Source organism: Echinops telfairi, unplaced genomic scaffold, assembly GCF_000313985.2.
Source record: "Echinops telfairi isolate 266 unplaced genomic scaffold, ASM31398v2 ScPeMD7_3509;HRSCAF=4178, whole genome shotgun sequence".
NCBI lineage: Eukaryota > Metazoa > Chordata > Mammalia > Afrosoricida > Tenrecidae > Echinops > Echinops telfairi.
Genome location: NW_022107407.1, coordinates 16,383,236 through 16,396,085, shown reverse-complemented (window position 1 = coordinate 16,396,085; position 12,850 = coordinate 16,383,236). Strand labels below are relative to the sequence as shown.

At 42.3% G+C, this 12,850-nt stretch overlaps 1 protein-coding gene across 2 annotated transcripts in view; it reads left to right on the top strand.

The window, feature by feature from the left end:
• GPR156 (G protein-coupled receptor 156) overlaps window positions 1-12,850 on the top strand; it is a 96,111-nt gene that overhangs the window by 66,209 nt on the left and 17,052 nt on the right. The window contains exons 4-7 of one of the 2 annotated variants that reach the window (XM_045294268.1): window positions 2,283-2,418; window positions 2,645-2,755; window positions 11,083-11,208; window positions 12,219-12,314. In XM_045294268.1, coding sequence (XP_045150203.1) covers window positions 2,283-2,418; window positions 2,645-2,755; window positions 11,083-11,208; window positions 12,219-12,314 — 469 coding nt within the window. The remainder of the gene's footprint in view (window positions 1-2,282; window positions 2,419-2,644; window positions 2,756-11,082; window positions 11,209-12,218; window positions 12,315-12,850) is intronic. The other variant, XM_045294269.1, reaches the window with a different exon arrangement.

The following is a 12,850-nucleotide window of genomic DNA, read 5'->3' as shown; positions in this document are numbered from 1 at the left end:
ATTTAATTCATTCTAAAGAAGTGAGCACCCTGAGAATTTAACCTTTAATTCAGTCTTTTTTTTGGTCTTTTTTACATTATAAATGGGAGAAAACTGGGAGGTCGTTAAATAATTTTTTAACATTATGAAACAAAAAATAAGTCATAAGAAGTCAATTCAGGACTGTAAGGTTGATGCCTAGTTATTTCCCATGAAACTCAGAATTGCCCTAATTAGATGTGAGCCAGGAGCTGGACCTTGTTGTAGCGGCGAATGACTATCTAGTGAAGTTTTCTTGAGCCTTTTTTTTTTTTCCCCGCAAAAGCTTTGACAAACTTTCTCAAAAAGCGTTCATCATAAACAGGTGTTATTGTTCTTTGATCCTCCAGGAAGTCAGCAAGAAAAATGCCTTGGGCATCCCCCAAACTGTGGCATGACGTCTGCTTTGGACCTACTTTTACGTAGACCAGCTTATTTCCACCTCTGGGCAGCTGTTGCTCAAATTGTGCTTGGTGTGCAGGGTCATCTTCTGGTCCAGTTCTTCAGGATCTGGGTCCCACGTGTTTCAAAGTCTCCATCGTGAGCGCCGCTCGTGTCTTCAGCTGATCTGGGTACAGTGGTTTTGGCACCCCGCAAGCAGAGCATTTCCTCCACTTTCAGTTCTCAGTCAGACTGTGTAAGCAGAACCAACTTGGTGTCAGCTACTGTTTCTGCAGTCAACAGTAGCGCCTCATCAATTAGGGCAAAAACAAGATTAGTTTTTTTCCCTATAAATTCATGTGATGGCCTGCCATGATAGGTATCACCTTCAACATTGTCTCTCTCATCCCTTCTTAAAACGAGTTATACAGAGGGTGGATGGAAGGGGGGCGTAGAAAGGGGGAACCGATTACAAAGATCTACATATAACCCCCTCCCTGGGGGATGGACAACAGAAAAGTGGGTGAAGGGAGACGTCGGACAGTGTAAGACATGACAAAATAATAATTTATAAATTATCAAGGGTTCATGAGGGAGGGGGAAAATGAGCTGATACCAAGGGCTCAACTAGAAAGCAAATGTTTTGAGAATGATGATGGCAACAAATGTACAAATGTTCTTTAAAAAAAAGATGTATTCTATGATGAGGGCAACAAAGGTACAAATGTGCTTTACACAATGAATGGATGTATGGATTGTGATAAAAGTTGGACAAGGCCCCAATATAATGTTTTAAAACACAAACAAACAAAAAGTAAAAACAAAAACTAGTTATGGATTTATAAACTGCTTATATCTTTAGGGTATTGTCCCCATAAACTTTTTATAAAGCATCATGGATTTCACCCAAACTTCACCATAAATTTGATGTTTGTGGTTGTCTCAATTTTAGCATAATTTAACAATAGCAAGAAGATGCAAACAACTTAAATGCCCATGAGGGGAGGAATGGATAAATAAACTTTGGTACATACACACAACGGAAAAATCCCTAATGAACCATGAGGAAACTGATATGTCTCATGACATGGATAGATTGAGAGGTCATTATGCTGAGTGAAGTCGGTCAGTTACAAAAGGACACACATTTTATGAGACAATTGTTATGAATTAAAAAATATCAAGATAAACATTTTCATACCAATAGAAACAAGACTTTGATGATTACCAAAAGGGGTGGGGGAAGCAATAGGTTGGTAGACAAACAGGTGCTAGATATGGTGAGGGGAAGATAATAACCTAAAAGAGGGAGAAGAGGGGCAAAAGGAGGGAGCGGGACAAGCTATTGGGAAGGCTGAGAAGGTCTATAAATTGCTGATTGCGAAATACAAAAACAATGATCTGAAATGTAATCCCCCCACCCTAACACACAATAAAAAGTTTGTTTTTTTTTAAATGTGTGAAAGACAAACAAATGGTTTTCCAAATGGTAGTTCACAGTTCACTTCTAAAAGTTCTAAACTCTAGCTCTCGGTGTTTACTTGCTAGTTATTTATTCCCTAAACTGCATATAGTGATCGCATAGCAACTGTGGACCGCATGGACAAAAGCCTAACTCTTCTCCAGCACCACTGGTTCGGAAGAAGTCCGGCTTCTCGTAAAAGAGGCAGAGTGACATCAGCAGAAAGTGCTAGACTTTAGTTCATTTGGAAAGTAAATGCAAAGCAAGCACTCAAGCGTTTGACCTGGGGCTGTATAGCGGTGCCTTCCCAGTGGTCTTGCTTCGAGGTCCCAACAGAAAGTGGAGGCCTATGGAAAAGTTCTGTTCACACCCCAGGCCAGGAGTTCTGACTGTGTTTGTCCTTCTTCATGATTGCCTCTAGGATTGTGAAGATGTCCAGTCCGAATCTGAACTTTGTGACCTTACTGGGCAGTTGCCTGACGTACAGTAGCGCGTACCTCTTTGGCATTCAAAATGAAGACGCACTAGTGGGAAGCTCGATGGAAACTCTCATTCAAGTAGGTAACACTTTAAAATCATGTTCTGAATATCCCTTAACAATGTTAGTATTTCGATAGACATTTTAAAATGTGGGTCCTGTGGGTAGTAGTTGCCATTATCCTTAGTATTAAGGTCCACTTGTACCCAGGTTTTCCGTGGGACTGAAGCTTTGTAAATCAGAATGCTTGGAGGGCCAACAAGGCTTCTCATGTGACTCTTGCTTCTGTCCAACCCCACCTGTAGGTCAGATTATCCTTGCTGTGCATTGGCACCTCCCTGGTGTTTGGCCCCGTGCTGGGGAAGAGCTGGAGACTTTACAAGGTGTTTACCCAGAGAGTCCCAGACAAGAGAGTGGTAAGTAGACAGCATGTACACACTGCTTCGGTGTAGACAGAAGCTCCATACTTTATTAAAAGTTAGAGCAGTGGTTCTCAACCTCCCTAACGCTGTGACCCTTTCATACAATTCTTCATGCTGTGTTGATACCCCCCCCCCCTAAAATTATTTTCGTTGCTATGCATAACTGTCATTTTGCTACTACTATGAATCGGGCGACCCCTGTGAAAGGTTCATTTGACCCACAGGTTGAGAACCGCCTGTCCCAGATTATAGGGTCTGCCTCCTTTCACAACGAAAGTTCCTTCTCCTCTCTTCAAAAGGATGGTCATGTGGCTGCAGAAATGCCCAGGCTGGGGAAGCCGTGTCAATGCTGTTGGGATTTAAATCTTTGCTTTGTGTGCCCAGATCCTGGTATTCTGCTGGCAAACATTGTGAGGGGCAGCAGGGTGCCCAGAGAGACTGGCACAGGTGGAGGGAAGGTCAGTGTCTACAGAGAAGTACATCTGTTTCCCTCAGGAGGGAAGGCCATTCTATGTAGAATCCTGGACTGAGAAGGATATGTCTGAACAAAGACAAGGGTATCCCTCAAACTGACAGGATCAACCCTAGAAGCTGTGTGGCAGCCAGATCACCTACATGTTCCTGACATATCAGTTGTTTTCCACGTCACATGCTCATATTCAATCCGATATCCTGACAAACCCCAACCATCACCGTCTTTGGCTTAGGCCCTGTCCAGACCTAACACGTTGGAAGTTTAGGTATGGGAAACGAGGTAAGCGCATATTACTGAATGATGCCTGATATTTACCTGCTCGTCAGCTGAGCGGAACCATACATATGAATAAGCTGGCCTAAGGGCAAACAGTTCCTACAGCTTGTAACAGGGACTCATCTTATCTTACAAATAGCTTCACTGAGTTACAGTGGGCGAGCAGTGAGCGCCACATATTTAAAGTACATGACTCGGTGTGGACACAGGGATGCACCACAGCCACAGTAGTGAGCACATCTCCCACCCGCAAGTTTCCGCATGCCTCCTTGTCTTCCTTCCCCCCTTCCCAGCTGAGCACTCCCTGCCCTTCCCCAGCCATGGAGCGGCTGTCACTGTAGAGTAATTTGCATGTTGCCTAATTTGGTCTGCCTAGGATCCTAAAACAGGCACTCTGTGTGTGGGTGTGTGGGTGTGGCTTCTTTTGCTCAGAGACTGGGAGATCTGTCTGTGTTGTTGTGTACTTCAGTAGCTCATTCCTTGCTGTCACTCACTCAATAGTGTCTTACTGTACAGCTATAGTTTTTGTTTCTCCATTTATCTGTTGATGGATATTGGAATTGCTTCCAGTTTTTAGCTATTTATAGATAAACCTTTTTTCTATCAATACTTTGGTGGGGGGATTCTTTTCTTAAATCACTTTACTGGGGGCTCTTACAGCTCTTCAAATAACCTATACATCATTTGTGTCAATCACATTTGTGTGTGTGTTGCCATCATCATTTTCAAAGTATTTTCTTTCCACTTGAGCCCTTGGTATCAGCTCCTCTTTTTTTACCCCTCTGTATTTGTCTAGGTACTTTAGAGAAACAAATCCACAGCAACTCATGTATAAGAGAGTTTTATGTAAAGAAGGTTAAGTGTGCATCAAGAAAACATCCCAACCCAAAGCTGCCCAAGCCCACAAGGCCAACATTAACCCATTAACCCAACACCAGTCCACAAAGTCCTCCACCTCACAAAACAGAGGCAATGATGCCGACTGTAGGAGGAAAGCTGAGTCAGTGAACGAACAAGCATCTCAGCACTAGCAGGGGTCTCCACACGGCTGCTCCAGCACCCAGGGCTGCATCGGGATAGGTCCATGTGTCTTCTCCTTGGGGGTGTCTTGTAGGAAGTCAATCTTGCAAGCTGAAGCAGGGAACTGCTAAGGTAGCTGCACCCTGGTGCAACCATCACAAAACAAGAGACCTGAGAACGAGAAAGGCGAGGCTCACCACCCATTTATCCCTCCGCCTTTCAATTAGCCCCACATGTGATTATCGGCCAGGCTGGCACAGTTAACTAACTCACCCTTCCTCCTACCTTGGGACCCTTAATAAATGATAAATTATTGTTATCTTCATATCTTACACCGTCTACTGTCTCCCTTCACCCACGTTTCTGTCGTTCATCCCCCAGGGGGCGGGGGGGCATGATAGACGTTGATCATTGAGACCAGTTCCCTCTTTATAAATAAAACTTCTATGAGCATTCATGTACAAGTTTTTTTTTATAGACAAATGTTTTCATTCATCTTGGATAAATCTTAAGAATGGAATGAGTGGATTCAGTGGTAGGTGTATGTTTAACTTTGTAAGGAGCTGTTTTCAAAAGAGGTTGAGCCGTTTTCCATTTCCGTCAGCAGTGTTCCTCCGCCTCCTTGCCCACGCTGGGGGTCGGCGTCCCTTTTAGCCATTCAAAAAGGTGTGTTGTGGCATCTGGCAATGGATTTCATTTGTATTTCTCTAAGGACTCATAGTATTAAACTGTCTTTGCTTACACATTTGCCACCCTTTTTTGTTGTTGCTGATGTTAATTGTTTGAAGTGACTCTTCAAAACTTTTGCCCAGTTTGAGGGGAAGGGGGTTGGTATTTGTTTTCTTAATAAGTTTTGAAAGTTCTTTATGTATTCTGAGCCCAACGTTTTCATCATATATATGGCTTGCAAATATTTTCATCCAATTTATAGCATGTCTGTCCCCCCCACCCCCATCATCATGGATTTATTAGAGAAGTAATAGGTTAAAATTCAGGATCAGATACGACTCAAGAAACAATTCTTTGATCAAGACAGCCTCTTTTCAGTGCACCTTCAGGCATGCCTCCCCCTGACCCTCAACCCCTTGGCCTAGCCTGTGCTCTGCTAATTCAAGTGTTGCCCAGCCTTTTTAGCTCTGCAGATGAAAGGCCAGAGGTACCCACCCTGCTACCAAGCATTGTTCCAAAGCTCCAGCCGTGTCAGAAAACTAGCCCGGAGGCAGCCCACTCCTCCAGCAAACCTTCTGCCTGAAGGTGTTGTTTTCCTACTCTGTGGGCCTAGGAGCCCATGTTTCTCTGCTGTGCCTCACTATCTCTTGCCATCTCGGCAAGGGTGTCCTAGCCCTCTCGCTATCTCTGTCTCCTGGGCCAAGGGGATTCTCAACACACAGGTCTAAACATTGCTGTGAGTGGCTGGAAAAGGAAGAAAAGTCCAACGGAGTGGACTGTGTAAAGCGATGCTCAGCATGATCCGAGTCCTGGCACTTATGTGTGATTCAGGCCATGTTTAGACAGCGACACATACACGTCCCTTGCGGTGGCACTTTCATTCTCTGCCGTGTGTCAAGCAGACACCTTTTTTTGTGGACAAAGTACAGCTTATCATTTGTTCTTTTTCGTAACTTTTTTTTTCAAGGTCATATCAAAGAAATCTTTGGCTAGCCTAAGATCTCAAAAGGTTTTCTCCAGAGTTTCATAGATGTAGATCCAGGGATAAAAACAGAAGTGTTTTGTTTTGTTTTTTATGATTTAAGAAAGCATACATACATATATATATATATATATAAATTTTTTTTTTTAAAAGCCTTCACATATGACATAAAACCTTCCAAAAGTTGTGATTCAAAATAAATCCAAGGGAAAAACTTGAGTGCCCTAATGGACCAATCTACACTTGACTAAAATTCAAATGGGTTGTCGCTTAGGAATCTAATTGAATCGAAAATTCCTTATTGTTCTGGGGAGGGGAGAGAAGGTCAATACTAACTCAATCTCAATAATGTCCAATCATAAAACTCAAACTAATGCACAATAAACAAACAAACAAAAATCTTTCCTGCAAGAAAACGAAGCAGAACTGCATTTATGAAACAGCATTTATCTAAACACCACTATTTCATAACCCATCTATTGGGGAAATGCATAATCAAGAAATAAAACAGAGGGAACATGTCCACATTTTAAAAGGTCTGAAAAATTCTGCACAATAAACATCCAATGCACAATTCAATAACCTATCCAATTTTACTCAGAGTTAAGAACATAACACAAGCAGATAACCTCAGGTTCACATGATGAGCACCAAGATATTTTGGTAACAGATTTTACTAGTAATGGTCTCTCTGCAAGGAAATTGGCACCAAAATCATCCAACTCTCTGGCAGAATTTGCCTCAGATATGATTGCAGTTTTCTTTTTGCCCTAACTGTCCTGAAAACAGGAGCCTTGGTGGTGTAGTGGGTTCAAATTGGGCTGCTAAGCACCGGCCCACAGTTCCACGTCAACAGCAGCTCAGCCGTTAGACAAGGCTTTCTACTCCCGTAGTTAGCTCAGAGGCAGTTCCGTGTGTCGAGCAGACACCTTTTTTGTGGACAAAGTACAGCTTATCATTTGTTCTTTTTCGTAACTTTTTTTTTCAATGTCGTAGCAAAGAAATCTTTGGCTAGCCTAAGATCTCAAAAGGTTTTCTCCAGAGTTTCATAGATGTAGATCCAGGAATAAAAACAGAAGTGTTCGGTTTTACACTGAGACCTGTGCTCTGTTTTCAGTTCATTTTTTAAAATCATTTCATTGGGGCCTCGTACAATTCCAGTTAATTTTTTAATATGGCACAATGTGTGGATCAGAGTTTATGCTTAAGCACAACTTGAGAAAAAACTGCCCTTTCTTCACTGAATTACCTTTGCACTGTTAACAAAAATTACTTGTCCATATATTTTTTTATATATGCATTTATTTCTGAACTCTGTTCTATCCTATTGAGCAATTTTTTTGTCTCAACAACAATACCATAATACCTTGGTTATTATAGCATTTTAAATAAGTCTTCAAATCAGAGTGTTAGTTCTTAAATGTTGCTGTTCTCCCTCAGTATTGCTTTGTCTTTGAACTCTAGTCCCCCAAATTTTCAGGTAATTTATTAGTTTGTCAATGTTCTGTTATTCACAAAACTCTACTTTCCCAGCTACTGAGTTCGATCATTCATTGCCACACAAAACTCACAAATAATGTTCACTATGAAAGGGTTGATTAAGAAAGTTAACAGGTCACAAAGCAGGTGAGACATGCTCAGCATCTAGATGTCCTGTTGGGGCATGTTATAAAATTCCTTCAGTACTGCTAATAAGTACTTACAGTGGACATGCCACTCCACTGTCAGGCTCAACCCAAAGGCATTCAACGCAAGCTCTTGGGGTCAGCAAACCCAGCTCTCCTAATTTAGTACGTGGAGGCATCCGTCTTGTGTTAGTCTGGGTACTTTAGAGAAACAAATCCACAGAAACTCATGTATAAGAGAGAGTTTTATATAAAGGTTAAGTGCGCATCAAGAAAACATCCCAACCCAGTTCTGCCCAAGCCCACAAGTTCAACATTAACCCACTAACCCATATGTCCAACACTAATCCACAAAGTCCTCCTCCATCTCACAAAACAGACACAAGGATGCCGACTGCAGGAGAAAAGCTGAGTCAGTGAATGTGTAAGCCTCTCAGCGCTGGCAGGGGTCTCCACATGGCTGCTCCAGCACCCAGGGCTGCATCGGGGTAGGTCCATGCAACTTCTCCTCAGAGATGTCTTGCAGGAAGTGGGCTTTGCCAGCTGAAGCAGGGAATTGGCTAAGGCAGCTGCACCCTGGTCCAACCATCACAAAGCAAGAGACCTGAGAACTCAAAAGGTGAGGCTCACTGAGCCATTTATCCCTCCGCCCTTCAATTAACCCCACTTGTGTTTATTGGCCAGGTTGGCACAATAAACTAGCTAACTCACCTCTCCAGTAAGCCTCAACCCAAAGGCACTCAGCTCTACCTCCATGGGCGAAGCTAGGCCAGCTCCCCCAATTAAGTACCCAGACACAACTTACTCCACAAGCCAGCCTCTCACCCAGTAGCACTCTCTTGTCCAAGAGCACTCATCTTTACTTGCCCTGTGAGCTGGGATGTCCACCACTCTGTCTCTTGCTCTGACTCCTGGTTCTGCTGCTGCTCCTATGATGTCATAGCTGTCTTTTGGATCCAGGAGATTCACTGTGCAGGGATCTCTTGAGATTCCCTCTCCTGCTTCTCAGAGTTCCTTTTTCACCCAGCGGGATGGCAATCCTGTCAACAGTTACTCATGTGTCTTCTTCCACCTTCTTACTCAGACCCATGCAGGGAAAAGGCCTTCGGTGGGAGTTTACAGAAACTTTGGTTAGAGGAGACACTTTAGTTCACTGCGCCTGCAGTAAATTTCTACAGCATCCTGCTGCGAGTTTTATTAGGATTGAACGGAATGTACGGATGACATTTTAGAGCGTTGGCTTCTTGGCAATGCTATAGTATCAATCTATAAATACAGTATATTTCTCCAGTTATTTAGAATTTCTTTAATATTTCTCATCAATATTTTATAGCTTTCGGTGTAGAGTTTTCACAACTCTCATCATGTTTATTTCTATATCAAATATTTTATACTTTTTAAAAATTGTTTTTCCATTTCATTTTCCAATGGTTTGTTGCCAGTTTACAGACATACAGTTGATTTTTGTAAGCTGGTAAACTATGCTGTTACCATAGTAAACTCAGAAATTAGCTCTTATAGTTTTTTGTAGACTCCATTAAAATTTTCTACATTTCAGAGGGCTTCAAAAAGACTTTGCTGGACAATTAATAAGGAAGACCCAAGACGAACTGAGGAGCCCTGGTGGTGTAGTGGTTATACACTGGGTTGCTAACCTCAAGGTCAGCAGTGTGAACCAATCTTCAGCAAAAAGATGAGGCCTTCCGCTCCAGTAAAGAGTTATGTCTGAAACTCACAGGAGCAATTCTAGCATGTCCTGCAGAGTGGTTTGGAGTCTGAGTCAACTCGATGGCATTGAGCTTGGCTTTGGTTTGAGAAGACTTGTTGCACTTGAATTATTGTACTGGCAAAGAATATTGAAGAAATCATGAACTTTCCGGAGAATGAACAAATATAACTTTGAAAAAAACATAGCCAGTGTGCTCCTCGTTCAGTTTTAACTGGTAATTCTCCATGTTATGTACTTCACAACGTTATCAGGTGATACCTGTTCTACAAAAGGATATCATGACTGATAGAGGGTCAGTGAAAAAGAGCGAGACCCTCAACTCGGTGAACTGGCAGTGGTTGCAGCAATGGGCTGAAATATAACAACTGTGAGAATGACCTCTGACCTGGAAGTGCTTTTTTTCTATTGCACATGAGGTTCTATGAATCAGAATGGACATGACTGCCCCTAACAATATGAACAACAACAACATTACTGTGTTCACGGCTACCACCTCACTTCTGCATGTGGGAAACAGTTTACGTTCCTATGTTGCCTTTAGGAAGGTGTTTCATATATTCTATTAGGCATTGCATGCCTAAAAGAAAAGAGCTACATCTGATTGTTGATTTTCTCTAGTTGAGAGAGAAATGGAAGATTACATAGTGTGATATCTGCTTTCTAAACCGTAATCTAAGAAATCTGGGTCAGGTGAACTGAAAAAGTCTGATTCCCACAGGAGGAGTTTTGTTCTCTGCATTCTGGTCTATAAGCCTGGGTTTTTAGTAGACATTTCTAAATCGCAATTCTACCATCTGTGAACGACTGGCAATGGCATATCCTCTATCATTGAAATATACTTTGAGAATCAGATAAAAGTAACTATGATGTTTTGGAAAACATATACTGTATATTCTTGAATGTGATAAATATAGTTAGCTTCAACAAAAATTTGCTAATGATGACATTTTCTATCCAGCTATACTTTGCCCTGTACTAACAAGTGAAATAAAACTCCTTTTGATTTTTCTCATTAAAAAAAAAAGACGAATTTGGAAAAAATCCATTATCTTTAATTCCATTTTTAGAAACCTTTTGAAGCCCCCTCATATATTATCATATCCTCTCTGAATAAAGATGATTTCTTTCTCATACCAATGTCTTCTATATCTTTTTCTGGCCTGATGGCACTGGGTGGAAACAACAACGCGTGCGTAGTAGAAGCGGTGAGAGCTCATAGCCTTGAGTTATAGGTGAGTTTACAAGGAAAGCAGTCAGTCTCCCAACGTAAAGTATGATGCTAGCTATGGTTTTACTATGGTTGTCACCTGCATTCATTCTCACGATTTAAACATTTCCCTCTATTCCTGGTTTGCTGAGAGTTTTTATCAAGAACTGATGTTGGATTTTTGTCAATGCTTTTTCTTTGCTAGCTAGATATGAAGTTTCTGGGGGTGGGGGGGACTGACGCTTGAGCTTGTGGCTCAGAATATGTGGGATGCTCTGGTTCCAGGGTCATATAGAGCCAGTGAGTAAGGAAGGTTTTTGATCTTGACTCTTTTGCAGATCATTAAAGACCTGCAGCTGCTGGGGTTGGTGGCAGCATTGGTGATTGCCGATATGATCCTGCTCGTGACGTGGGTGCTTGCTGATCCCATCCAGTGCCTTCAGATCATCAGTGTTAGCATGACAGTGAGTGGGTTGACATTGGAGAACCTTATTCCTTGAACGAGACTAGCCTCTGGGGATACACACACGTCATTCTTCCATAGCATTCACCATGTGATTATCTAGCCAACAAGAAGACAAATGATCCAAAGAGCAAGGAGAGTCCAGAGCTGTGACTGCTTTGAATGACTTACCCTTTGATTACAGGGTGTGCTACCACTCCCACTGCTCCTCCTGCCACACATATCTTTTCATGGGCATCCCTGAGTTGTCAGCACACTGGGAGTTATCTGGAAGCTATCAATGCTTCCATTTATTATCCATAATGAGACCTTTCAGCTGTGGGAAGTTATCTTCTCCCAATTTTTAAAAGATGGAATTTTAAGGTAGTGTTTGGAGTCAGTTAACCATAGTACAGATCCCAGCGGTACCACTTACCTGAGATAGAAGGTTGGGAATGTTACGGAACTTCTAAGCCCCTGTTTACTCATAGGTAAAATGGAGATGATAATAATAATACCTATTTCATTGGGCTGTGGTGCAGATAAATGGAAACAATGTAGGCAAAGGAGTAAACTGTGTTGAGTTGATATGGAGGATTATGCTCCAGCAAGAACCTCAAGAATACTATGGACTCTTGGCGTTCCAGGGTTCATGTTCAAGGTTTCACTGTTTGTGAAGATCAGGATCGGGACAATTGTGGGAAATATTTTGTCATTTTGATGAAGCACTTCTTTGAATCAAAGTCAGCGCGAATGACAGAACTGGAGTAAACCTGACTGCTGCCCAACAATCCGACAGTCCAGTTTTGTCATCGTGTCCATCGGTTCATATACAGATGCTCACATAACGAGATCAGCTAATGTTTTCAGCATCTTCATTTTCTTGCATCCCCTAGTGTCTGCAGAGCAGGGAGAAGTGATATGCCATAGGGAGTGACCCCGCCAGCATGGTCACACAATTTGCCATGGGTTCCTGATCATTGTGGTTGCCTTCAGTCCTGACTCTGTGTCCTGACTCTGTGTCCCTCCTAGGTGACAGGAAGAGACGTGTCCTGCTCTCTGACCAGCACACACTTCTGTGCTTCCCTCTACTCTGATGTCTGGATTGCTCTCATTTTGGGATGCAAGGTTAGTAACCCTACCTCTTTAGGATACGGTCTGTACCTGTCAACAACAGATAGATATGAAGAGAGACTTGTAGAAATTAGCGAGGGGTTTCTACAAAGAATCTTGAACTGAGGGAAGCCCGTTGTTGATGGATCAATCTCAAAGCCATGACCTTTCAAATATTTTTCTCCTTTTTGTTCTGGGGGGTCACTTCTCCAGATCTTTGAACTCCCTCGTCCACTTTGAACTCCCCCATATGGTTTGGACTTGGCACTTTGGCCTATTTCTTGGTCTGGTTTGATTTTAGCAATACTACTTTTCTCCTCAGTTGTGATGACACATTCCAACCAGCTTAATCTGTTACCTCAGAGTTTTACCTCGTCTCGTGTCTTCCTTCAAGGTTTGAGTCAAGACATCATGCTCCCTTTCACCCATCTGACCTCTCACTCTGATTGGAAACAAGACCTAGAGGTGAAAAGAGCTCGAGCAGGGAAATGCTGCTTTTGAACGATGTGCACACAGTCCTTTGATAGAAATATGTTTCAAAAGAAGACACA